The sequence below is a fragment of the Cygnus atratus genome, chromosome 25 (genome assembly GCF_013377495.2).
Source record: "Cygnus atratus isolate AKBS03 ecotype Queensland, Australia chromosome 25, CAtr_DNAZoo_HiC_assembly, whole genome shotgun sequence".
NCBI classification, from domain to species: domain Eukaryota; kingdom Metazoa; phylum Chordata; class Aves; order Anseriformes; family Anatidae; genus Cygnus; species Cygnus atratus.
In genome coordinates this window covers 769,659-795,245 of record NC_066386.1, presented here as the reverse complement: position 1 = coordinate 795,245, position 25,587 = coordinate 769,659, and the positions used below count along the sequence as shown (strand labels likewise).

General features: G+C 68.3%; 1 protein-coding gene across 1 annotated transcript; it reads right to left on the bottom strand.

Moving 5' to 3' along the window:
- Window positions 1-1,680: 1,680 nt before the first annotated feature.
- Window positions 1,681-17,775, bottom strand: ARHGAP23 (Rho GTPase activating protein 23). The gene is made up of 23 exons (XM_035569855.2): window positions 17,628-17,775; window positions 14,397-14,421; window positions 13,364-13,456; window positions 12,955-13,033; window positions 12,487-12,541; window positions 9,892-11,323; window positions 9,427-9,582; window positions 9,135-9,246; window positions 8,990-9,047; window positions 8,738-8,875; window positions 8,355-8,654; window positions 7,011-7,072; window positions 6,457-6,584; window positions 6,180-6,298; window positions 5,936-6,091; window positions 5,480-5,558; window positions 5,216-5,289; window positions 5,035-5,124; window positions 4,782-4,907; window positions 4,572-4,613; window positions 4,372-4,465; window positions 2,855-2,886; window positions 1,681-2,730 (listed from the first exon to the last, which is right to left on the bottom strand). Exons 3-23 carry the CDS (start codon window positions 13,428-13,430, stop codon window positions 1,681-1,683), a joined length of 4,449 nt encoding a protein of 1,482 aa, XP_035425748.2. The 5' UTR covers window positions 13,431-13,456; window positions 14,397-14,421; window positions 17,628-17,775.
- Window positions 17,776-25,587: the final 7,812 nt, after the last annotated feature.

Sequence of the window (25,587 nt, the reverse complement as noted above, 5' to 3'; positions counted from 1 at the left end):
GCGGGGCCGGGCAGGGCGCGGGCTGGCCTCGCCGCGGCCGGGCCGGCTGTAGCGTAGTCTCTGTATCTCTGTATGGATGCCATGGGTAGTTCTGTGCGAAACGTGACCATTGTAACTTGCAAACTCCGATGACAAAGGGTTGCTTTTTATTTTTCTTTTCCCTTTACTACTTTTATTTTCTATCAGAGTGTCTGGCTTTAATAAAATACTTTCTTTTCTCTATGGCACTTTTTCCCCGCAGGCCTGGTCTCTTGTGTCTGTGCTGCAGTGCCGGTGCTGGGGTGGGAGGGTTGGGACCACCCCCCCCCCACCCTGAGCCCTCCCCAGGATCAGGACCAGTGCCTGGGGGCTGCAGCATGGAGGAAATGGGGTCCACGAGCCGGAAGGCGCAGCAATAACAGCAGGAAACTCTCCTCAAATAACCAGTTTATTTCCACTATATAGACCGGGACTCGTAGGAGGACAGTTTCCAAAGCAGGGTTTTTTTGTTGGGGCTGGTTGGTTTTTTTTTTTGCAGTTTTGCATATACCGACTCGTACAACACGCCAGGGGTACACATGCAGAAGGGTTTAAAAAGTCAACAGTGGTCCAGCGCTTTGTGTGGTCAGGGCTGGCCTTTCAGCTGAGCAAAACTTCTTACAAAATCCTTATAAATCCTTTGTAATATGTTACACATTTAGAGACACTATTTACAAAAAAAAAAAGGGGGGGGGCGGGAACTTTACAGCAAATATTTGCATAACGTATGAGAACAACGTGTAACAGTGACAGTGACTTGACTTGACGCCCCCCAGCCCCAGGGGCAGCTGCCGGGCCCTGGCATACATGTGTCTGTGCTCCCCATGTCCCCACGTCCCCCAGCCGAGCCGTGCCCCCCGAGGTGGCAGCACATCACCCCCTTCCTAAAGTGCTTCTGGCCAGGAGGGGAAGCCTGGGGAGATGGGGAGGGCGGCGAGGGGAGGTTAGAAAGGCGAGCAAGGGCTTTGGGGGCTGCTGGGTCCAACAGGGGCTAGGACACACCTTGTGTCCTGTCCCCATGGCACGGTGCTGCTCTGAGCAAGCCCCTCTTGTAACACTGCTCCTGCAAGAACCCAGCCAGGCCACGTCACTGCCACATCCCGCGGGGCCATCACACCCAGATGGGAACCCCAAGACCGCCATCACCCAAACCCTGCGGCCTCACATGCGCTGTGTCCAGGCACAGGACGGTGCGAGGGCACCGAGGTCCCGGGGTCCCCTCCCCGAGGCTGTCAGGGGGCAGGAGGGGAGGGCTCTGGCGGGGACAGCCGCAGCCGCAGCACCCCGGGAAGCGCCCGCACTTCGCGCCGCCGCAGCTGGGCAGCCCCAGGGCCGGCACTGCCGGGGGGCAGGGACCCCGCAGCGTGGGGGAGCAGGGGATGGGGTGGGGGGGGACACTGGGCTCATGCACCCCCCCACCGTGGGATGGGGTCAGGCTGCAGTGCAGGACCCTGCAGGGCCCCAGTGACAAGGTGGCTTCGTCCCTCCTGGCCCACCCGCTGCACCGCAGCCACGGAGAGGCGTCGCGAGGGAGGCCGTTAAATAAATGCAGCTTGTCAGGAGCACAATTAAATACAAGAACAAATGCGAGTCCTTAAATTAAACACTGTCCCCCAGCTGGAGGGGGGGGAGCCTGCAGCCCCAGGGGGGCCTTCCAGGAGGTCAGAGACACTGGGGAAAGCGCAGGGGGGGCACAGGGCCAGGAGCTGGGGGGCCAGGGCTGCCTGGGGGGCTCTTGGTGCTGGGTGCTTTGGTGGCACCACTGGGCTGGGCCGGGCTGGGCGCCGTGGGCCGGGCTTTGGTGGACTCCAGGCTGCTGAGCCCCGAGTCCTTGTCACGGCAGGGCCCTGGGGGGACATCGAGGCCCCCACGCGGCTCCTTCCACTCGTTGAAGTTGAGGTCCTTGAGGCCGCCGGGCACCACCACGGTGTGCCGGCGCCAGCTGCTCTTCTTGCGGCGCGTCTCTGGGGAGTGGGCTCGGCGCAGGCGGACCCCCATGTCGTCAGCCGAGGCGCGCAGGCGCTGCCGGAGCTGCTCCCGCAGTGAGGGCCGGCCGGGGGGGGCCCAGCCACCCTGGCCCTCCCCGGCAGGCACTGGGGTCTCACCGGCCGGCCGGGGCCGCCCCAGCTTCCTGCGGGCCAGCGTGTCGCACTGGATGAGGCGGTGGGAGTTGAAGGATGGGCGCCCGGGGGGCACCTTGTCCTCGCCCCCTGCGCCCCCCTCCACCTGCCCCAGCCTGGCCCGGGCACCCTCCCGGCTCTCCGTGTCCGTCTCCACGTGGCTGAACTCGCTGCGCTCGTCGTCCGCCTCCTCTCCGCGGCTCTCGGCCACCGACTGCACCTCGGAGCACAGGCTGCGGTCGATGGTGGACAGGGTGGAGTAGCCCGACACGATGGAGCGGGCGTCCAGCGCCGGCTCGGCCCCACTGCCCCCGGGCTCCAAGGCGCTCTCGTGCTCCGGCCCCGCCAGGCTGGGGGCTGCCAGCTCAGTGCCAGGGCCGTAGGGAGCTTTGCCAGGCCCTGGCGTGGCAGCCATGGCCTCCTCATCCTCCTGCTCCTGGCCCTTGGTGTCCCTGTGCTCCACGTCGTCATCGGTGCTGCTGCTGAAGCCCTCGGCCTCTCGCCGCTTCTTCCTCTTGCGGTTGACGGCTGAGATGAAGGGGATGGCGAGGAGCTCTCGGTGCGACGGCTCCTTGCGCGACGGCCACGTGCCCTGGAAGGACAGGGGTGCCACAACTTAGGGACAGGCTATGGACCCCGTCCCCGCAGCCGGGGTTCCCAGCTGTGGTGGGGGCATTACCCCGTTCCCTCTGGCCCCAGCCCGGGACCCCTCTCACCTTCAGTTTGGCAGAGCCGCTGTGGGTTGAGTCTGTAAGACAGAGAGAAGAGAAGGGGGTTAGCGAGGCCCCGGCAGGGTGGGCGCATGCTGGGGCAGGGGTTCAGTGGGCAGAGCCGGGGACGCTGCTCTGCTCCCCCAGATTGGGGACGGGGACACACTGGAGCCATCGGCCCAGCCAGCCCCATGCAGGGGTGCTGGTGCTGAGTGGGTTTGGGAGGCTGCAGGAAGGAGCTGGAGTGTGGGGAGGCTCTGGTCCCACATGGGGACCCCGGCACCACTCACCCGCTGCAGCGCTGGTCACTGCAGAGCCCCGAGGTACGGAGCGGGGACGAGGGGGGGGGCACACAGGCAGACACACACAGTTCACGCTGCCAAAAGCACGGCCGCAGGACCCCAACCCTCCCGTGGCCACGGGGCACAGACAGGACTGGGGCACGGCCCTGCCACCACCACATCACCAGGATGGGACATGGGGAGCAGCTTCAATACCAGCGCTGGGGGGCTGCGACGGGGCAAGTGCAGTGATGGGCTGAGCAGGGGGGGCTCGGACAGGCCGTGGGGCTGGCCTGCGCTCCCCAGTGGGTTAGGGGACAGGTGGGGACATGGGGGGTGACAGGCAGCCTGGCTCGAAGGACAAGGACAGCACGACAGACACCCTCTCCCACCCTGCAGGCCCCAGCCCAGGATGGGGTTAGAAGCTGCTGACGACGAGAGAGGGGGAGGCAGAAAGGTGCTGAGCCCTCCTCAGGGAATGGGGAACCCCAGAGCCCAGCATTTGGGTCCCGGGGCACTTGGTACCAGCCCCTGCCAGGGTGTGCCAGCACCAGCCCCAGAGACACCACAAGGACCCACCAAAGAGGGGGGAGAACCAGGGTTGAAGGAGTTTGGGCTCTACTGGGGCCCGGGAGCCCCCCGATGCTGGGGAGCCCTGGGGACAGTGGCTGGGCAGGACAGCCTCCCCCCCCGCCTCCCACTGCCCCTCCTGCTCCCGCTCTCTCGTGGTCACCCGGAGGAATTAGTGCGTGAGCAATGCACCCAGGATCAACACTGTACCCGCTCTAGCTCTCGAGGAGGTCCGCTGGAGGAGGAAGAGGAGGAGGAGGAGGAGGAAGAGGACAGCACAGAGAAGTTCAAGGAAAGAACATAAGAAATCAGTCGAACGTCAAAGTCTCCCGGTCTCTGGGCTGGCAGCGTGAGCGGTACAAGAGGGGCACGGGCAGGGGCCCCGCAGCGGTCGTGGCCCAGGTGCCACTCGGCCGGGTCGCAGGGGATGAGCAGCCACCGGAGCAGGGGCGACAGGAGAGGGCAGGGAGGGGGCTCTGCCAGCACCCATGGGTGTCCCCGCATCCCAACAAGGAGGGCACGGGCACATCACGCTCTGGCACAGAGCTGCAGCCATGGAGAGCCCGGCCAGCTGCCTGTGGCAGTGCGAGCATGGGGACAGAGTGGCCAGAGGCAACTGGGGTGCCCCAGTGCCAGGACCAGGGGGACTCTGCCCCAGGCACAGCTCCTCACCTGAGGCATCGCCGGGCGCCGCGGTCCTGCCGATGTTGGGCAGCAGGTACTCGATGTTGGGCACAGACTGCGCCTCCTTCTCGTCCACGGGGGTCTGCAAAGGGACAGGATGCTCGGTCAGGGGGCTGCTGATGGCCACCGGGTCTGTGCCAGGGCTCTACCCCGCTCTGCCCCCGCCTCCGGGCCCAGCCTGGACTCACCTTCTCGCCCTTGTCCTCCTTGTCGCTGAAGAACCAGTCTGACTGCAGAGGGAGATGGCAGAGGGGTTAGGGCCCAGCCAGGCATCCCCGGGGTGCAGCAGTCCCCCACCCTGACGTGCCTCCCCCCAGGCAGCTCCCAGCCCCAAATCGTGGGGATCAGCAACCCCCCTCCAGCCCCACCGACAATGAGGTCGTGCCGACGCCACCTACGTGCTGGATGAGGGTCTCCACGATTTTGTAGCGGTCGGGCATGTGCGTCACCATGTCGGTCATGTTGTCCTCAGACGTCCGCACCAGCGTGGGGCCGAACACCAGGGCCAGGTTTCGGGGCTCCATCTGCAACCAGAGCTGGGGTTGGTGCCTGCCTGTGGCCGCCCCCTCGGGTGCCATCTCCCTTCCCACCCCACCGGGAGCTGCGGCTCAGCCCCAGCTGGGGGGCTTCAGGCCGGGCAGGGAACAGTACCTTGTTCTTCTCCGAGTGGTCCGCAATGGTCTTCAGGTGGCCCACCAGGAACTTGAGCGTCTCGTAGTAGTGACCTGGCAGGTCCCGAATCTGTGGGAGGCACAGGGTCACCCCTCTGCTCTCCCCACAAGCGGCCGGTGCCCCCCGCTGCCGATGGCAAGGCCCTGCCCGGTCTCCCTACCAGCTTCCGCAACGTCCTCATCCTCTCACTGGCGTCCTCTATCCGGTTGGCCTCGATGAAGTCATTGTACTTATCTGAAAGGGACAGGGGTCAGGACCAGGGGGAGGGGAGCAGGGATGCTCCTTGGGGCCAGGGACCCCTGGGTGCACTGATCAGAGGGTTGGGGTGTCCCAGAAGGACAGGACATGGAGGGGCAGGGAAGGGACGGGGACCGGGGCCGATGGGCGCAGCGGGGAGGTGCCAAGGCCGGGGTGCGGGACTCACCGTCAGTGAAGAGCGGCTCAGGCAGCTTTCGGAAGAAGGATTTCAACAGACTGCTGATGACGTTCAGGTCCTGCCACCGCTGCGGGGAGAGAAGGGGCTGCTCAGCGGGACGGCACCAGGGCAAACCCAGGCACCAGCAGGATAAAGTCCCCAGCCCAGGGCCACCAACACCGAGAAGGAAACCAGCCAAGGCCACCACAGCCATGAGGACGGCAGGAGTGTTGTCCCCACCCCGCACCCAGCAGGGAAAGGCCGGTGCCACCACTGTGCCATGAGATGCAAAGAGACAAACGTGGCCCCGAGCTGCCGCCCACGCTGCAGACAGCATCCACTAGGCGGCCCTGCCACCCCGGGGATGGTCACGGCATGGAGACGGGGACGTGACGGGGACAGGGACCAGGAGAACAGCCCCAGGAGCACCCCAGGGGCACAGGGACGGGGCCATGGGGGCCTCACCTCGTCCTGCAGGTTGATCTCGGTGGCTCCCTTGTTGAGCTGCTCCTGCAGGCTGGACACCACGGCGTTGTTCCCGGGCACGCGGTAGATGCCCATGTACTCCAGGCCGCGATCCTCCACAACCTTGCAGCAGGCTTCAACAATCAGGGGCACGTTCTGCGGGGACAGGGAGCAGTGAGGGAGGTGCGGGGCTGTGTGGGGTCGCCGGGGCTGCCCCTGGCCGAGGCACCACCACGCGCTCTACCTTGTTGTCCGGGGCGGGCTGGCAGTCCTCCAGCCTCACGCCAAAGGCGCGGGGGGCAGATTTCTTGTTCTTCTTCATGATGTTGATGCCCCAAGGGGCTTTTTGGGAGCTGCTCTCATCTGGGCGAAAAACAACCATGGGATTATTTGTTAAGAGTCAGGATGAAACAGCAAGAGCATCCCTGCTGCGCTGCGGGGGTGAGCGTGCGGGCACCCCTCCTGGCGAGGTGCGCAGGTTTGCTGTGCCAGAGCTCCCCGTGCCGCAGGGGGGCACCTACCTTTCATTACGGCCGCATCCTGCCTCGGGGACCGGGGTGTGCTGGTTCCCGTCTGCTTTAGGAACTCGGCTCTGATCCCCAGCCCACGGGAGCCCTTGGGCGAGGAGTCGGGCTTGGCACCCGCCGGGCTGTGAGGAGAGCAGGGTCAGGGCGGCACAGCCGGGACCAAGCACCGTGGATGGGCCCCCACCAAACCCCCCCTCAAGGCCCGGTGTCTTTCAACCCGCCCAGGGTCCTGCCCCGGCCCCATGGGTGCTCACGGGGCCCTTCCTGCCCTTTGGCGCTGACCCCACGGGGCAGCACCCCATTCTGGGGGATCACAGGGCTGAGCCCCATGCCAGTGCCGTGGGAGCTCCGAGCCCTTTTAACCCCTTGCTCAGAGCTTGCCCGAATCAGACCCTTCTTGAACCCCAAGCAAAGCCTGGCGCAGCTGGGACATGGGGGTGCTGCCCAGCTGCGGGTGGTGCTGGTTTTGCTCAGTGCCCACTGCTCCCTGGGGCGTCCAGGGGTGGGCAGGGTGCCCCGCTCGCGCCTCACAGCCCCAGGGTCCATACCTCACTTTCCGGTAGTCGTTTAGCTTCTTGTTGATAAGCGCTTGGCTGGCAAAACCGGGGTCCTGGGGAGGCAGAGACAAGAGGGGAAGGGGGAGCTTGAGCAGCGCGTTCTCCAGAGGCCCTGGGTAAGTCCACGCTCTCCCAGATGCCACACGGGGCCAAGGCGCAGCCCGCGCCTGCCTCCAGCGCTCCTCGCCAAGAGGCACCTCCAGCGCCTGCCAGCCCCAAGCCGGGGTGAGGGCAGGACCCGAGCCCTGGTGCCCCAAAACAACCGGTGCCTGGCAGCGCTCGCTGCCCCGCAGAGGCCTCCGGCGCTCCTCGCCATGGCACACCGTACGCGAGCAGCACAGGGGCTCCAAGCCGGCCCCAGAGGCTCAAGTCCAGCCCTCCGCAGCACGTACACCTCCACCTGCCTGAACCAGACACACGAACTGCACCCCACGGTGCCCAAAGACATGCGCCCTTCCCTGCAGGGTGTTCCCTGCAGGCTCCTGGCCCCAGCAGGCAGCCAGACAACTCCCAGTACTCCAACCCGGCAGCACCTTCCCTGCGCCGGCGCTGCCAGCCCCGCACCCTCCGAACGGGGCTGTGCTGCAGCGAACCAGAAACCGCTCCGAGCTCAACGCGCCCCCCAGGGCCGGAGCCGTGCCACAATCCCGGCATCAACGCTGAGACCAACCAAGGCCATCGCAGCACCACAGGGAGATGGTGCACACCAGCCCAGCGCCGGCACATCCAGCCCTGCGCAGCCCCTCCGGTGGAGCCCGCAGCCCCAGGAGCAGCTCTCCCTTCTCTGACCCGAGCAACCACTGCACAGACCGCAGCAAGGGCTCAGCCCGGACCCTGCGCCAGCCCCGAGGACAGGCAGCACCACGGGGACCGTGTCCGGCGCAGGCAGGGAGCTCCCTGCAGGTCTCACCCGCAGCCACAGCGACACCAACGCGCCCCAGGGTGCTGATGCACCACGGACGGGGCTCCAGCCAAGCCACGCGCGCTCCTCTGCCACTGCACTACCAAGCGCAACCAGAAGCTCTGGCACAGCCCCTGCCTGGCCGAGCTGCTGCGATGCTCTGAGAGCTGCGCCGCCTGTGCCGAGCACCTCGGCGCACCCTGCCTGGCCAAGCTGACGGAGCCGCACTCTTCTTGGATGCCGCGGTGCCCGGCAGCCCCCGTGCACCCCTGGGAGCACGGTGCGGCGCGCAGGACAGGCGAGCCCCACGCTGCCCGGCCGAGCACGGGCTGGCCGTGGCCTGGGGAAGCAGCACAAGGCAAAGAGCCGGAGAGAGCCGAGGCGGTTAGTGCCGGGAGAGCCAGAGGCAGCCGGGAGCCCCATGTGGCTCTCACCTCGCCCTCGGCCTTGCTGTTCTCCCTGATGACTTTGATCCAGGCCAGCATGTCTTCCCGATCCTCTGCCTGAAAGAGATATTCACAGAAGTCAGCGGTCGTCAGGCGGAAGACGTGCTTCCTCTTGGTCTCGCTGTAGGAAATGTCCACCAGGCACGCTCGGATGCTGATCGGCTGCTCCTCCTCACCTGGGGCCGGGCCGCAGGTCACTGCCTCCCGCCTGTCCTTGCACAGGTACAGCGAGTGGGTGCGCAGCACGGCGAAGACGCGCTTCCACTGCCGGATGCCTCCACCGACTTTCTGCAGGGAGAAGGAGCCGGGTCCGACCGTCAGAGCTGCCCGCGGGCCCCGTGCCGCTGGCCGGGCCGGGGGTCCCCGCGTACCTTCCCCTTTTTGGTGAGGATCTGCTTGTAGTGGAGCCAGCCCTCCTTCCTCACGTCGCTGAACGTGACGTCCGAGAGGTCAGAGGTGGAGTGCCTTTTGGAGCGGGTGTCTTCGGACGTACCGAGGCTGTCCAGAGACTGCAGGGGCGAGACGGAGCGCGGGGTCACGGGTGCTGGCATCGGCTGTGCCTGGTCCTGCCACCCCCCGGGTCCGTGCCACCGGCACCGCCAGCTCCGGCCGCCTGCACTCACCCCGTCGGTGAAGAAGCTCCTCAGCATGCGGAGGCTGGGGACCCGGCTGGGCATCCTCCTGCGGAGAGAGCAGCCCCGTGAGCGGGGTCACGTCAGGGAAGGGACGGTGCCCACGTGGTGGCCGAGCGACAGGAGCCAGCCCTACCTGAGGATCTTCCCCTCGTCCCGAAATGTGTTCAGACCATCGTCGCATGACTTGGAGCGCTCGGTGGTGATGGCCAGGAGGTAGGAAGAGCGGCGGCCGGCCTTGATGCTGCCTGCGAGGGGGAGGAGGGCAAAGCACACGGTCACGGGGCTTTGCAGGGCTCGGGCAGGTGCCAAAGGTGTCCCAAGGGGGTGAAGGGGGCAGAGCTGCAGCCCCCGGCCACAGTGAGCCCATCTGCCCCTGCCAGCCCAGCTCCAGGTCCGGGGGTTGTCCCCGTTCTGTCCCCACTTACTGCAGTCCTGCGAGTAGTGCCGGCTCAGGGCAAAGGCGAAGGTGGGCGAGGAGGGGCTGGTGGCAACAGCGGGCGCAGAGTTCATGGCACTGGAGACGACGGAGGAGGCAGGGACGTGCTTGGCCTTCAGGTCGATGCTGGGGCTCGTGGGCTCGTCTGCGGGAGAGGGGTGGGAGGTGGCAGGAGGGCTTAGGGCAGGATGGGACAGGAAAGCCTATGCTGGGAGCCCCTGGCCCCTATGGCAGGTGGTGGGTTTGCACCCCCAGCAAAGCCAGAAGCCCCCACTGCACCCAGACCCTCGCACCGCAACCCTGACCCGCACCGCACCCTGCCCGCTGCATCCAGCCCCAGCCCTGGGGACCCCACTTTGGGACCAGGCCCCCCAGGGTGCCCTCCCTGCCATGGGGCACTCACTGAACTGCCCATCCTGGAGCAGGGCCAACAGAGACGAGCTGCCGGACTCACCGATGAAGGGGATGGATGCCAGAGAGTCCTCGGGGGCCGCCAAGGGGGCCACGCGCCGGCCCGACCGCTCGGCTGCCGGCCTCTCCCCTCTGCTGCTGGCTGCTGGCGGGTCGCAAATGTCCGTTTCCTTCACCCCATCGGGGAACACAAAGTTCATCTGCCGCAGGGGGGGCGGCATCTTGCGGCCCGTGGGTGGCTTCTGACGCAGGACCACCTCCTCCCTCCGGTCCTCGTGCTGCTCGGGCACCCGGCTGCTCTCCAGCCGCTGCTCCTGGGGGGCTTCAGGGGCCAGCAGGGGGCCGGGGTGAGTGGGGCCAGCAGGCAGGGGGGCAACGGGGGCTGCCCTTTCCGGGAACGGGGCTGCCGTGGCGGCCGGCCGCTGCGTGATGCTGAAGGTTGGGAGGCCACCGAAAGCTGGATCGCGGAAGGACAGGGCGTGCAGCAGCCCGGTGCGGCGCTGGAAGGAGGGGCTGTAGCTCCGGTAGCCGATGTAGCCCGAATCGTCCACGCTCTGCAGGTTGGGCTGCGACGGGTGCTTCTGCACGGGGGCTGCCGGCTCCCGCGCGGCGGAGGAGGAGGAGGAGGGGGGCGTGAAGGAGCTGTGCGTGCCGGGCGGCCCCACGGCCGTGGCTCGGCAGAGCCTCTCGGGTGGCCACGCGGAGCGGTCGAGGCGAGGGGAGAGCAGGGCGCCGGGCTCCAGCGCCTCCATGGAGCGCCCGCAGCGGCCCAGGCTGTGGTCGGAGCGGGCTCGGTGCGCCCAGCCCTCGCGGGCGGGCTGCAGCAGGGTGTCGTGAGAGGCGCTGTGGGGCCAGCCCCGGGGGGCCGCCGAGCCCCCCAGCCGGTCCTGGGACACGCTGCGGTAGCGGGGCGGCATGGCGTATCGGCGCTCCTCCGAGGTGCTGCGCCGCGGCTCCTGGCTGCAGAACCAGCGGGACAGAGCTTGCTGGCACTCCTGCCGCCCCGGCACCCGCGGGCCCCCGCCGCCCTCCTTGAAGCCGCAGTGAGTCCGGTGCTCCGCGAGGTGCTTGGGGCCCCCGTAGCAGGAGGAGGCGGCGGGGGGGACCCCATAACGCTCGGGCAGAGAGGATGCGCTGGAGCTGGGGCAGCCGCTTCGGGAGAAGGAGCCGGGGCGCCCGTGGGGCACGGCGGGGCGCTGCGGGGGGCCCCCGGGCTGCGGCTCCTCGGGGCGGTGTGCGGGGCTGCCACCCGCCTCGCTGCGGGTGCCGGCGAGCGCGGCCGTGCTGAGCGGGGACGAGGGGCCGGCGGGGCGGTGGGCACGGGGGTCCGGAGGCTGGCCTAGGGGCGGCTCAGCACCCCGCGCCTGGAAGGGGTACGTCTTGCGTGGGTAGCAGATGGGAGGGGGCTCGGGGATGCTCTGCGCCCCGCCGGAGTACGGCTCGTTGCCCTTCAGGTAGGCATCCTGCGAGTACGCCTGCGGGAGGACAGGGGGGTCAGGGTGGGGGGGACCGCGGCCACAAACCCCGCTCCCACCCCTGGGCAGGACCCCGCAGGGACGCTCTCTCCTCGTTACCATCGGCTCAGGCTGGGCAGGGCGGGCTGCAGCCCCCCGGTCCTGCTCTCCCACGGGCCCCCCCCCCCCCCCCCCGCGCCGAGCAGCGCCGCCGCCAGCCCCTTCCGCTCTCCCCGCCGCCACGCAGCGCCCGGCCGCCCCCCCTTCCTGCTTCCCAAAATACCCCGGGACGCACGGGCTGGCCCGTCCCCGAGCCCTGGCTTTCCCTTCTCACTTTTCACAGGCGCCTCTGACTCCACGCCCTGGGAAACCTCAGGGCCCGGGGAAGGCACAGATGTGAGAGCCCCCCCAGGCTGCAAGACGCCCCCCATCCCTCTGGGGACCGTGCCACTGCTCAAGGACACCGTCGAGGACACCAGCAGCAGGTCCTGGCGCTAGCAGACCCCAGGAGAGGCGCCCACCAACTTCCCCCAGACCCCTGGGCTCCAGCCACCCTCTGGGGTCAGCGGCTCACCGCCGCTGGAGCTGCTTGGGGGGCCCTGAGGATGAGCCAGACCCTAACACCCAGAGCACCCAGCCCTGCAGCTACGCCTGAGGATGCCCCCCAAAAAACAGGGCGCACATTCCCCAGCCCTTCTGCCCCTGAGCCCCCCAGTGCCACCATTTCTGCATCTGCTGACCCTCACAGGAGCCCTGTCCCCAAGTGTCCCCCAGGCACCAGTGTGATCGGGGGCACCTGGCCCCCCCCCCCAAAAAACACAGGATGGGCACAGGCAGGGAGAGCAGCCCCTCTCCCGGCCCGCCTAAACATTTCCTCCCTTCCTGGCTCTCCCCGCGGAGCTGCTCGGGGTTCTGCCGGCTGCCGCGGGGCGGGGAGGACAGCCACCCCCCCCCCAGCCGCACACCGCAGGAATGCCGGCACACCCCGGGAAGGCCACGCCGGGGAACCTGAGCCCTGGAAACCAAACCGGTCCCTGGCACCCGCCCGGCAAACAGCAGGGGCAGGAGGAATTTCACTGCCCGGCTCCAGGATCTGCACCCGACTCGGCGCCGGTGCCACCGGGACCCTGAGCCGGGCTGGGGGCAGGCGGGGGCGAAGGGCTCGGCCAAGCGGGGGGACTCACCAGCTGGAGGATGTCCTCGTCCTTGGGCATGATGGAGAGCTCCAGCACATCGTCACTGAGGAGAGAGGGGGCGAGGGGTCAGGACGGCCAGGGCCGCGGGCCGCCTGCCCCCCTGGGTGAGACCGCGCGCGCGGCCGGGTCCCTGCGGCGCCTTCGCCTGCCCCAGCCTTGCCGATGGGGCTCGTCCTGCCAGCACCTCACACCAAGTCCCAGCAACGCAGAGCAGCCACAGCATCCTCGTTTGTGAGGGGACAAATGTCCCCGTCCCCACGGGAGAGACACCGGTCACGGCGCGCTGCTGCCGGTCCCCATTCCCCGGCTGCACCGAGTGAGTCACGGCTCTGCCAGCCCCAGGGACACCCGGGGACGGTGCCTGCTGCAACGTGTCCCCTCAACGTCACCTCCCGGGCTCTGCCCAGCCCCGTGCTCCTCCCAGCCCCGTGCCAGCCCCCTGCAAAGGGGACTCACCTGTTCTGGATCAGGGCGATGACCTGCGAGTAGGTTTTCCCAATGATGCTCTCCCCGTTCACCTTGACCAGCCGGTCCCCTGCAGAGGGGGGGAAGAGATTGTCACCCCGAGCACATGGGAGGTAGGGACGCCTGGCTGTCCCCTCACAGCAGGGACTGGACACGTCTGGGGCTTTGGTCAGGGGCAGAACCTTGTCCCAAGTGACAAGGGGAGCCGTGGGGTCATCTCCACCCAGGGATGACAACAGGGAGTAGCAAGAAAGGGGTAAAGAGAGGGAATACAAGAAAAGGACCAAAACGAGCCCAAAAAGCCCTGGCAGACGAGGCAGAGCTTTGTGCCCATCCCACCAGCAGCTCTGAGCCTCCCTGGCTCTGCCACCCAGCTGCACCCGCGGCGTGCCCCGCTCACCGGTGCGCAGCCCGGCCTGGTGCGCCGGCCCGTCCTCCCGCACGTTCTTCACGAAGATGGTGTCCATGGGCTCCAGGCGGCTCCGCGGGGGACCTGCTCCCAGGGGACAGAGGGTCAGGGAGCCATCGGCACGGCCAGGTCCAGCCCCCCGCGAGGTGCAAGGCAGGCACCCCGCACACACGTGCACACCTGCGCACACCCCCTGCCCTGCCAGGCTTTTGCACGCTTGGCCCCTCACCGTCCCTCCTCTGCCTCGCTGAGCCCAGGTGCCGCAGCACTACGTGCGCTCGTGACCTGCGAAACACAGGTCCTGCGTGGGGGAGACCCCTCTGCGGGGGTCCTGAGCTCCCCTTGCCCCCAAAGCAGCCACAACTCCTCCTTGGCACTACAGTGGCTGCGGTGCTTTGCTACGGCAGAGGACGTCCCCCGCTGCGAGCACTCGGCGGGCAGGTGGTGGGCAGGTGGCTCGGGCTGGTGCTGGCAGGCAGGGGAAGGGCGGTGGGGACACGGTGCTGATGCGGGATGCTGAATTCCCTGGGGACCCCCCCGCAGCGAGGCCGGTGTCCCCCCGGTCCCCATGGGCACCCAGCGCTGGGTCTCAGCAGCCCAGCCCGCCCGGCCCCGCGGTGCCTCGTCAGCCCGCCAGCGCGTCGATGCGTTCTGACGCCTTCACATTCTCTCCCATCACCGTCAGCCCCCAGGGGAGAGAGGCCACGTCCCTGTCCCCAGACAGCCGAACTCAGCCAAGCCGTGCGCCACGGGTGCGGGTGCTGACCCATGCCCAGCTCCCTGGATTTGAGACAGCCCCTGCGGCACAGCGAACCCCCCAAGGGGGCACTGCGCCCACCTGCCTCTCCGCGTGTCCCCAAGCCGCCACTGTGCTGCTTCTCTGCCTGCCTCCATTTGGGGCTGTGCCACCAGCACCATGGCCACCGACCAGCAGAGATGGCTGACCACGACCCGGCCAAAGCCCCCACTCCGACCCACACGAGCCCTTTGACACCCACAGCCCCCGCGCAGCGCCGGCGCTTACCTGCTCGGTTCCCATTCTCCTCCTCCTGCCAAGAGAAGAGAAAAACACTCATTTGGTGGCTGGGCCAGGATGGACACCACAGGGAGACCAGGAGGGGACAGGATGGGGAGGTGGGGTTGGATTCCCCCAGCCAGGACAGCTTGGCGGCACCCCACAAAGCCCCCCGCGGACCCGCACGTCCGTCCGTCCCTCTGCCCTCTGCCGCCCCAGGCTGCGTAGCCAGGGTAAAATTAACTCCTGACACCGGATCCCGCAGGGCCGTCAGCGCAGCCCGGCGGCAGCCAGGAGCAGGATCTGGCCCTGGGGCACCAAGCTGCTGGGGAAGGGGCTGGTTTTGGGGCAGGGAGTGTGAATTTGCTGTGCCTGCATCGGCTTTGGGGCTCGCCCTTCTCTGGGGCCCCTGAGCCTCCCTGGGGAGAGCATGAGCCCCCGGGGTGGAGGGCCAGAGGGGTACACAGGCACCCACACCACACCACTGCAGTGCCCCTGGGGCACAGCCCCCCAGCAGGGACAGCTCTGCCACAGGCAGCCTGGGCCATGCTCTGCTGCATTGCAGGAGGGGTGCCGGGGGGGTCCTGGCCCTCCCCTCCCAGCCAAGGGACAGCCAAGGTGCTCAGCCTGGGCAGGGCACAGGGTGCTGGCACCCATCCCACCAAGCCCCCAGCCCCGCTGTGGAGCCAGCTGCCCCCTGGGCTGCTCAGCCCCACAGGCAGGTCCTGAGGATGGAGCCAGGTGCCTGGAAGGGGATTTCTCACCCTGCAAGTGCCTGATCCTGCCATCGCCAGAGCAAAGCACTGGCTCGGCTCCAGGCAAGAGGCTTTGCCAGCAGCATCTCCTTTGCAGGGCAGTGGGGCACAGCCCCGGTGTGCCCAGAATGGGCACGGCCCTCTGGGGCACTGGGAAGGGCCAAGTCTCCACCGCAACGTGAGGAGGGGATGCTCCTGGTGAGGAGGAGGGGGCCGGAGGGACCTCCCCATTGCACAAAGGGAAGGAAAAGCCATGTCCCGCAGCCCCGGCACACACCCGGCACGTGGGACACCATCACACCTGTGCACCGAGCAGCTGCCACAGTGCCAATACCAAACCATGGGGCTGCCGAGGGACCCTCGGGGGACCCAGGAGGCACAGACTCGCCCCAGTGCCCAGCCCGGCCCCCAGGCAGCCCCGCTCCCCGGAAAGGTGCTGACGTGGACGCGGCGGTGCTGGAGCGCGAGGAATGCGGAGCTGCCGCCGCCCTCCCTGCTGAGTCAGCGCCACCGAAACTCAGCCCCCAGACCTGGCCACCCGCCGGCACCCATGGGTGCCGAGCCAGCCGCGCCGCGCCCTGCACTGCCAGCTCGGAAGCGCCGGGTTTGGCTCAGACGGGTGCCGGGAGCGATTCCCAGCTCCTTCCCAAAAGCATCCGTCCCTTGCGGGTCTCTGCCAGTCCCTTCCCGGCCCTGCCATGCTGATGCCACGCTGGGCAGCACCACGCGCTCCGTCCTGGGGAGGCTCAGCCCCAGCGCCCAGCACTGCGGGGCAGAATCTGCCCTTAGCTCCTGGAGGGTGCCCTCGAGTCGTGCAGGTCCAAGGAGGGGCAGCAGCGCCGCGGGCTCGCAGCGGGGTTGGGCCGTGCCCACGACTTCCCCTGGCAGCACCGCAGTGGCAGAGGCAGCTCAGGTCCACGCTCCTGGCACGGGCAGGGAAGGGCAGGCACGAAGGGCTGAGGGGAGCAGAAGCGGGAGCCGGGGAAAAGTGCTGCCACTCGGGGACACCGGGACCCGGCTTTGGCAGCGGGACCACGGGCGACTTGGTTCTCCCCACCCCGTGATTCACTTCCCACAGCATTTCCCTGTCTGCTGGCGGAGGGCGGCGAGCACTGGGCCGTGCGGCTGCCGGACGCGTCCCCTTTGTGTGCACGAGGCTGAGGGGGGACGTCACACCCCAGGAGACTCGGAGCTGCCGTGGCAGGAGAGCTGGCCGGTCACCTTCACGTGCCGAGGGCACGGTTCACGCAGGAAGCCGCCGGGTGGGTGCTTGGGGTCCCCTCGCATCCGTCCCAGAGGAACTACGTGCTGCTGGTGGGTGGGGATGAGCAAAGCCCCCCGAAGGCACGGGGTTGCCCAGTGCCCAGCCCCAAAATCCAGGAGGGAGAGGGCAGGCTCAGCCAGCAAGGCAGAGGAAGCAGGAAGGATTTGGGCTGGTTTTGTGGAGGTGGCCCCGAGCAGAGGGGGCTCCCCAGCCAGACGCCTCCTGCTCACCCCCTGGGTGCAGACGGAGAGGTGACATCCCCACCCCTGCCCTCACAGCACGGGGGGACCAAAGGACCAGGCCAAATCCAGGCGTGTAAGACAGGAGCAGCTTCCTCTGGGAGCTTGCTGGAGCAAGACAGGCGTAGCCCGGGGGGCTTCCCAAAAGCCGACGGCTCGCAGGGTGCAGGGGTTGAGAAATCCTCAGGTTGCTCGCCCCAGCGGTGCAGCAGCAGGGCTGCAGGTGAGCCAGGAAGCTGCTGCCTGGCTCCCAGGGCAGATCCAGCCCAACGCCTCCAGCTGACAGGCAGCACGTTGTGAAACCCTGAGCTCGCCGCCCAGCCCTGCGCTGCAGGCATGTCCCACCGGGGACTGGCACGCCGCCCTCACCTCACTTCTGCCGGTCCCAGCACCCACAGGAGCACCAGTTTCTGCTGAAGGGCTGCATCTCCGCAGGGTTGGTCCAGCACCCTCTGAAAAGCCAGCTCCTGGGCTCCCAGGCGGCCACGTGCGCTTTCCTTTGGCTTGAGCCATGTCCCGCTGCGACGTCCCCACTCCCTGCCCGCAGGGTCCGGGGCAGGATGTGTGCTGCAGCCAGCAGTCATGCCAGGGGCTCAACATCGTCTTTTCCTACTGTTCCCAGGGCTGTCCGAGCCTTGGGGCTGCTGCTTGGTGCTGAGGCATCGTCTCTGTTCCCACAGACAGCCGTGTCCCCAGCCAGAAAGGCTCCGGGACGTCCCTGGAGGCGCTGCCCACTCGCTGCTTGCTCAGAATGTGGCTCCCAGCAGCTCCACGGCTCCCCCATCTCGGGGCCACCCATGGGTGGGGGCACTCAGACAAGGCGGGCAATGGATGGCCCACTCCATGGCTCCTCGAATCCCCCCATGCCCCCAGATAACACACAAGCATCCTGCACCAACTGGCCGTCCCCCAGCCCCTCTAAGCCCCCAAGTCCCCCTCTCCAGCAGACCCCAGACCGGGGTCCCCCCGCCCCCAGCCCTACCTTGGCCGGGGAGTGCACCGCCGACTCGGGGGGGTAGACGATGAAGTGGCGGAGGGTGAAGCCGAACCCCCCCTGCGTGCTCTTCCGCAGCACCACCGTCTTCGGGCCCCCCCAGGGGAAGGGCCCCTCCGGGGGCGCGTTGTCGTTCGGGGACGCCCCATCTCTGCGGCCCGGCGTCAGCTGTGGGGACAATGGGGAGATGTCACATGCAGCAGGGTGAGTGCGGGCAGCCAGCCCCAGCTCAGCACCACGGCCCTCGGCCCTGGGGTCTGCTGAAAAGCCCCCCAGCTCCCAGGAGATCCCTCCCAACTTCCAGCCCTGCTGCAGCAAACGACAGCTCCCAGAGCCCACCCCAAAGGCATCCCCAGAGCCTCCTTGTGAGGGACGTTTTGGAAGAAGGCACATGGAAAGGGAAAAAAAAAGGGGGGGGGACCTGGAACGAGCCGTGCCTTGGGTCTGGACGGGACCCAGGACAGAGCAGACAGAGGAGAAGCTGCAGAAGGGGGGCAGCCGGGGGGTGCATGGCCAGGGGAGCCGGAGCTGCGGGGACAAAAGGTCCCCTTCCGATTACTGGTGACAACCAGGAGCGCCCTGGGGCAAGCCGGAAAGAGGCCTCCCGGGAGGCGGCGGGCAAAGGGCCACGGCTGAGGAAGGGCAGGGAGCTGGCAGGGCTGGGGCACTGGCAGGGGACGCTTCCTGGAGCCAACCCCCGCGCGGGGCCAGCGCCGCCGCGCTGCCTTCCTGCACGGGCACCAGCTGCCGGAGCAAGGCGGCGATGCACGGTGCCGGGAGCTGCTCTCCGCAGGGTTTTCTGCTATGAAGCTTTGTCCGGGGGCTCCTTCAGGGCAGAAAAATGGCCCCGTGCTGCCCCTGCACCATGCGAGTGCCTGCAATGCAAATCCCCCAGCCTTGAAACAGGGACTGCAGGGACACGGAGCGCGGCCACGCGTCCTTCCTCGAGTCCCCCCCTCAGGCGCGTCCTGTCACCTCCATGCCCAGCCAGGCGCACGAAGCAGGGAATATTTGATCAGGCTGTGCCTGCGAGATAACCCCGTTGCCACCCCGCCGCAGGCTGGGGAAAGAGCTGCCGCCAGATAAATCTGCCGGCGGCACCCGCACACCAGGAGCGGCAGACGGGCCCAAGAGGGCCCAAGAGGTCAGAAACCCCAGGTTTGCAGAGGGGACCTCGCTGCACACCTGGCTGCACGCTGCACGTCTGGCTCAGCACCGCACATCTGCAGCCCACGTCTGCAGCGGGGGGCTCCGCCAGCAGACCCCCAGCTGTGGCTGCGGTCACCCAGCCCCCGGGGCCGGATCCTTCCCCACTGGCAGCTCCGCTCACGCAGCAGTGCCCAGACCCGAGCAGCCACCGGATTCTCCCCCAGGAGTGTTAAAATTCAGACGACATCTCCCCCCCCAGGAGGAAGGGCAGCAGTAGCCGGTGGGGTGATGAATGAGGGCGAGAGGAGGCAAAAACCAGGCGGGGAGGGGAAGAGGGACGCACAAAGGGACGAGGCACAAAAAGCCTTTGTCTGCGCCTGTGCTGAGCCGGCCCTTTTGCTGCCCGATCAGCTCAGCAGGGCTCCCTGCACCCCCTGTGCCTTGCGTCCCGTGCACTCCTGGCTGTGGCACCCATCCAGGCTGGGGGGCCGGGTGGGGGTCCCATCCCTCCAGGGGCAGGGGAGGGCACGGCCACAGCACCGCAGGCCCCAGCCAAGGGCTCCCGTGTGGCATCTCCCCAGCACAGCCCCTCTCCTGGCCCCCACGCCCCCCGGCAGCTCTGTTTGGGGGCAGCGACTTGCATGGAGAGACACGGGGAAGCTCGGAGGCTTCGCCTCCTCTGGCAGCAGCAGGGAGATGAGGGCAGCTTCGAGCACTTGCAGACCCCGCAGAAACCCCAGGAGGTAGAGAGCTGTGATGCTGCAAACCCTGGCACCGGGGAGCCAGAAAACCCCAGCACCGGAGTGGAGCACAGCAATGCCCCCAGCCCTACGCGCCCCCAGGACCCCAAGTCCTCCCTGCGCAGTGGGGACCCAAAACATGACCAGAACCAGCGCCCCAGGCTCCCGCAGGGACCCCAGGCCCCGCACACCGCGATACGATGCCCGTCCCCATCTGCGCCCTCCATTGTGTCGGCCGCCGGCTCGCTGGATTATTTTTAAGCTGACAGCTGAATGTGCCCCGCTGATTTTAACCAGCACCGACAAGCCTCGGAGAGGGCAGGAGCGGTGCAGACACCAGCGGCGGCACCGACCCGCGGGGATGGGGACGTGTCCCTGTGTCACGGGCATGTCGGAGCCGTGGCCGTGGCTCCAGTGTGCCCGTGACACAGGGACACGTCCCCAGGTCCGGGTTGCCCATTACCAAGCACTTAGCACCAGCACCAGCTGCCCAGCAGGCCCCCGGGACCCCCCCACACCTCTCCCCCCTCCCCAACAGGCTGAACCACCCCATTAGCATCCTGCTCGCTGCCAGCTGCTGGCACCGGGAGGGGACACGGGGCAGACAGAAGGGTTTCTTCCCGCAGCTGTGGATGCTCAAGTGGGTCCCAGGCCCCCCTGCAAACCCACCACGGAAAGCGCTGAGGACCCCAGGCGAGAAGGTGCTGCGGCCGGTGCCCAGAGGTGACCCCAGCCCGGTGCCCATCACCCGGAGCTGGTCCCACGAGCCTGAATCCAACCTTGCAGAGGAGCTGGAGGAGATCCTTGCATTGCAAACAACCCTCCCCAGCTGTTTCCATCCCAAGGTTCTGACCTCGTGGCGGAGGAGGGACTGCGCAGGGACCCAGCACCCTGACCCTGCTGCCAAGGACAGGGGGACGCCGGGCGGGAGCACACCGTGTTCCCTTCGCCCTGATCACCAGTCCCCTGTAGGACTTCTACAGCCCCTCAGGTCCCGTCAGGGGGTGCTTCCCCCTCAGTCCCCAGCTCCGCTCCGTCCCCCTGGCCTGAGTTAGCCTGGCGCGGGAAGTCACCCGCTGCAAAGACCCAGACGAGACCCCGCAGAGACCCCAGTGAGGAGACAGGCACGGCAAACCATCCCGCACCAGTCTCAGCTCACCGTGCCTCAGTTTTCCTCTTCGCCCGCCCTAGCTTGGAGCTTTCCAGGCCGCAAAGCCCCAGCCGTGTGCTCGGACATCCCCCAGGCAGCCCACGGCCCCGCGGGTTCCTGCAGCTCCCCTGGGGGACAGCAAAGCCCCAGCGAGGGGCCGACACCTGAATTGTCATCCCAGCCATTTGTCCCTGGTGCCCCGTCCCCTCTCCCCGCGGGGAGCCAGCGATCTCCTGCTTTTGGGCTTTATTTTAACCGCAGCCCGAGGTTTCTGACGCGCTCTGAGCAGCTGCGTCCTGCTCATTAGCCTGGCTCCCCAAAACCCCCAGCCCCGCACAAGGAGGGGGCTCTGCCCCCACGTCAGGCACTGACTTCAACTTTGCACAAGCCGCCCCTGAGCCCCGCTGAGCCTCCCCTGCCCCGCGCCAGCAGCCAGACACGGCCCCGGCGCTAAACCCCAGCGTTAAACCCCACAAAGCCGCCCCAGCGCTGCTGTCGCAGGGCCGCGCGCCGGGGCTCATCCCAACAATCGGCCGTGGAGCCGGGCACCGGGCACGCTGCCCGCCCTGACGCGGTGCCGGCCGGCACCTCCCGGGGACAGGCGGCCCCGGTACCCCCCCCGCTCCCTCGCCCCCGGCACCGGCACCGGGTCCTTGTGCCACGTCGTGTCCCCCATGGGTAGGTAGCCCCCGGCGGTGTTCAGCTCCTGCAGAACAAAGGAGCGTTCTCCCCACATCCCCCAGAGCCCTCGGGGTGGGCAGGATGCGTCCCCCTCCCAGGCACAGTGAGCAAAACCCCCGCGCACAGCCCAGCCTCGGAGCCCCCCAGCGGGGCACGAGCCCGGCCCCCCAGCCGTGGCTCCCCGAGCCCCCAGCCCCAGCAGGGGACAGGGCAGAGGGATCACAGCCCCAGGCCACCCCTGCCCGGCCCCACCAGCACCCTGCAGCCCCCCACCTCCTTCCCCCCCAGCCAAGCAGCGACTCCCGCGCGCGGTTCTCACCCTGCGGCCCTTGGCGGTGCGAGGGGGCGCGCAACGGGGCCGGGGTCCTGGGGGCCAGCGGGGCTCGGGGGCGGCGGCGTGCCGGCGCAGGCTGCTCAGCCAGATGCAGCGGGGCTCGGGCGAGCTGCAGTCCACGCCAACGGGGCGCTCGCACCGCCAGCCCTTGCCGGCACGCTCCACGCTCCACAGCGCCTTGCTCACCACCGCCACGGGGCTGGGGGCCGGCGGGGGGCCCCGCAGAGCCCGCCGGGACCCCCGCTCCCCTCTTCCCGAGCTCTCTTCCACCATGAGGCCGCGGGATGGGCACCAGATGCGGGCGGCGAGGCGAAGCAGAGCGGGCTCTCAGCAGCTGGAGCAGCCGATGGCCGGAGGAGCCACGGCTCCCCTCCTCGCCGCCGGCCTCGGCGGAGGGATGGCGGGGACCGGCCGCATCGTGGTGGCTCTCACGGCGTGCTGGCGGCTCTCCCCCGCCAGCAGCACGGCCCCCACCGTGCACAGCGGAGGACGGGGGGGGACAGGCGGGGGGAGGCGGGCGGCCGCACGCCCCAGCCCCGCTGGAGGGCTCCGGCTCCAGCTGCTCACGGCGCTCAGCGTTCCCAGCCCCGTCACTCCCCCCCCGGCCTGAAGTTTTGCTTCACACACACTTTCCCTTTTTTCCTTTTTTTTTTTTTGTTTGTTTTGTTTTTCTTTTGTTTTTTAACCGCCCCCTTCTTCCTCCATCACCCCGGGCAGCATCCGACCCTCCCCGCTTCCTCCTCTCCCTCCTCCCAGCCCCTTCCTTCCTTCCTCCACTCGCCCGCCGCAGGGCACCAGGCGATGCCGGGACGGGGCTGACAGCGGCCGGCGCACCCCTGCGAGGGGCTCTGCAATGGGGAGCCCAGGGGAAGAAGCCGGGGGTCCCAAAGCCCCTCCCAGCCTCTCTCTGAGCACAGGGCCCAGCGGAGCCCCCGCAGCAGGGACATGTCCCAGCCCCATGCTCTGCTCTTGCAGCCCCCAGGGACTGGTGCAGCCCCCCGGCGGCTGTGGCAAAGGGAGGGTTCTCCAAGGACGTTCCCCACCAGGAGCCCAACCAGAGGCCCCCAGCTCCTCCGCTGCCCCCAACACCCCGGCACCAGGGCAGCCGGTCCCTGTTCCCCCCAGGCAGCCACAGGCCACCAGCCCCCGTGATTTAATCCCCAGCTCAGAGCCCCCGGACAGCCAGGCACAGATGGCAAACCGTGCTCACCCCTGGGTGCGCCGGGGGGGCTCCCACAGCTGTGGGTGAATGATGAATTCCCCTTCCCCAGCCCACCCCACTGTGCATCCCCCAGAGCCATCCACACCACAGCACCCGAAGAGGGGAAGAACAAAGACAACGGCGGCACCCGGGGGAGCGCAGGCTGGTCCATGGGGTGCAGAGGAGGAGGAGGAAGGATGGGGAGGAAGGAGCGGGAGCACCCAGGGACAGGGACCTGGAGCTCAGCATCCCCGCAGGGGGCCCCGGGCACGTCTTGGGGGACAGCCGCTGCGGCCCCAGCTGGGAAAGCCCCGCACGAGGGCTCCCGTGCCGCATTCCTGCCGCGCTGGAGGCCGGGGGGAGGCACGTGCGGCCGCGCCGGGGAAATGCCGGGCATTGCTGGGATTGCAGCCCCAGGCCACGGCCCCCTCCTCTCCTCGGCCCCCCTGCACCACGACCACGGTGGGACCGATGCCACGTGGCCACTTCCCATGGCCACCAGCCCAGCTGGTTCCGGACGCCAGTGAGGGGACGGTGCCCAGGGCACAACGCCACATGAACCCCCACGCGCCATCAGCACCACGGCATTCGGCACGGCCCCAGCACTGACCCTGGCCAAAGCGCCACAGCCTTGTCCCAAAACAGCCCCGGTGCCTGCCCCGAGCCCCTCCAGGGGCTGCTCAATGGGCCCAGCAGCAGCCGTGTCCCCAGAGACCCGACCGCACGCCCCCAGCACACCCCCTGGCACCATCCCGGTGCCTCTGCGCCAGCACCCTGGGGAGAGAACGGGACGTGGGACACGAATCCATCACTGCCTTTCCTCCCCTGGCCCCTGGGCACCCCCGCGGCCACCCCCACGTCACCCGGCGCGTGTGCCAGGGGTGTCCCATGGGAGCCACCCCAGGGGGGCTGCCCCGGCCCCCACCTGCAGCCCAGGGACAGGCAGCCTGCCGATCTGCCCGGCCTGCCCCAACAAGCAGAGCCGCCGAGCCGGCGGAGCGAGCTGGGGCTGACGCAGCTGTCGGTGCCAAGCAGCGGCCGGGGGGGAGGCGCTTTGCTTCCCAGCCGCCTGCTGAAACCACGCAAAAAGGGGGAAAAATTGGAGCTTGGGGCTGGCCCCAGACAGAGCTGCCCGGTCCCTGGGCAGCCACGGCGCTGTGCGACCCCGCATGCTGGGGGCCCGATGGGGAGCGCAGGCTGAGCCCCCACCCAGCACTGCTCCCTGGCACCCATGCATGGCCCTGTTCGGCCACGCAGCCCTTGATGCTCAGCACCAACGCAGAACAGGGGCATTCTACAGCCTCTGCGCGCTCCCGGTGTCTGCACCTTGAAAAGCAACGAGGCCAAAGTGGGGGCCGCTCCCCCCCATGCACATCGGCACCTGGAGCAGTGCCGGCTGCCCCGGGGACAGCACGGAGAGGGGGTCTGATCCTGCCACCTCTGCTCACGCCTTCCCTGGCAGCACCGAGCACGCAGGCGGGCGCTGACCCCGCGGCGTGCCGCTGGGGGCCGGGGGGGGCCGCTCGCCCTGGGGCGCGCTGGGCGCAGCGGGCTGAGCGGAGGTCGGGCCCCCCCAGTATTGTTCCCGCAGCCCAAACTGGGAAAGGTCAGGCGGCGTTCGCGGGGGCAGATTCCACCCCGAGGAATGCGAGCGCGCCTGGACGCCTTCCAAAATACTTGTGTTTTGCACAGGAGTGTCCTAAATAGACAGCCAAACGGGAGCAAAGGGGAACGCGGCATGCTCCCGGCATGCACCGCCGCCGCCGGCACGCCGGGGCAGGCAGCGGGCGAGCGCCCACGCGTGCGCACCCACGCTGCCAGCGGCCAGCAGGGCCCTCTGCCGGCACCGCTCCCTGCCTGCTGCTCCGCGCCGCCCGGGTTTGCTCGCACTGCCCTCCGCTCGCTCCTGCAGCCTCGGATCCTCCAGGGCCGAGCAGGGAGCACGGGCGAGCTGCTGGGAAGCTGAGGCACACGGGAGCCCAGAGGAGCCCAGCTCATGTCCCAGCGGTGTCCCAGCTGGGGGTGGCACCGCAGCCCCACGCTGACCCCCCCCAATCCCAGCTGCGGCCCTGGGTCCCTGCCAGCAGGAGCATCACCAGCCCTTGGCAGGCTGCGAGGGTAACGTCACACACGGGCAAGAACAGAGGACAGAGGGACCAGGGGGACGAGGGGGACCAGGGGGATGGCCAGCTGCCGGCCCTGCCACCACCACCGCGTGTGGGGCCCTGCCGAGCCCCCTCCTCTGGCACCGGCGGAGGTTTCCCCAGCCCGGAGCCAGCACAGCGCAGGAGCACACGGGGCCGGGGGGGAGAGGGCAAACACTAATCCCTCCTGAACAGTGAGCTGAGATTAGGGTCAGAAAAATGAGGTTTTAATAGGATTTTCAGGGAAGAGAAAGCTGTGCAACAGCACATTTTTAGCCCTCAATGGCAGTGTTTCCCTGTTCCCACCTGCAGCGGGGCCCAGGGAGGGGGACCCAGGTCCCACCCGTGCACCTTCAGCCCAGGCCAGCCCCATGGTGCTGCCGGCACGTGGGGAGACAGCAAGGGGACCCCCAGAGCTGCTCCAGTGGGGACGGCGGCGGGTCCTGGCCCAGGGATGTGCTGGCAGAGGGCCGGGGGGGCAGGTGGTGGTGGCAGTGTGACCCCCCCAGGTGACAGCGTCTGGGAGCAGCCAGCTGACCGGCCCGGCCA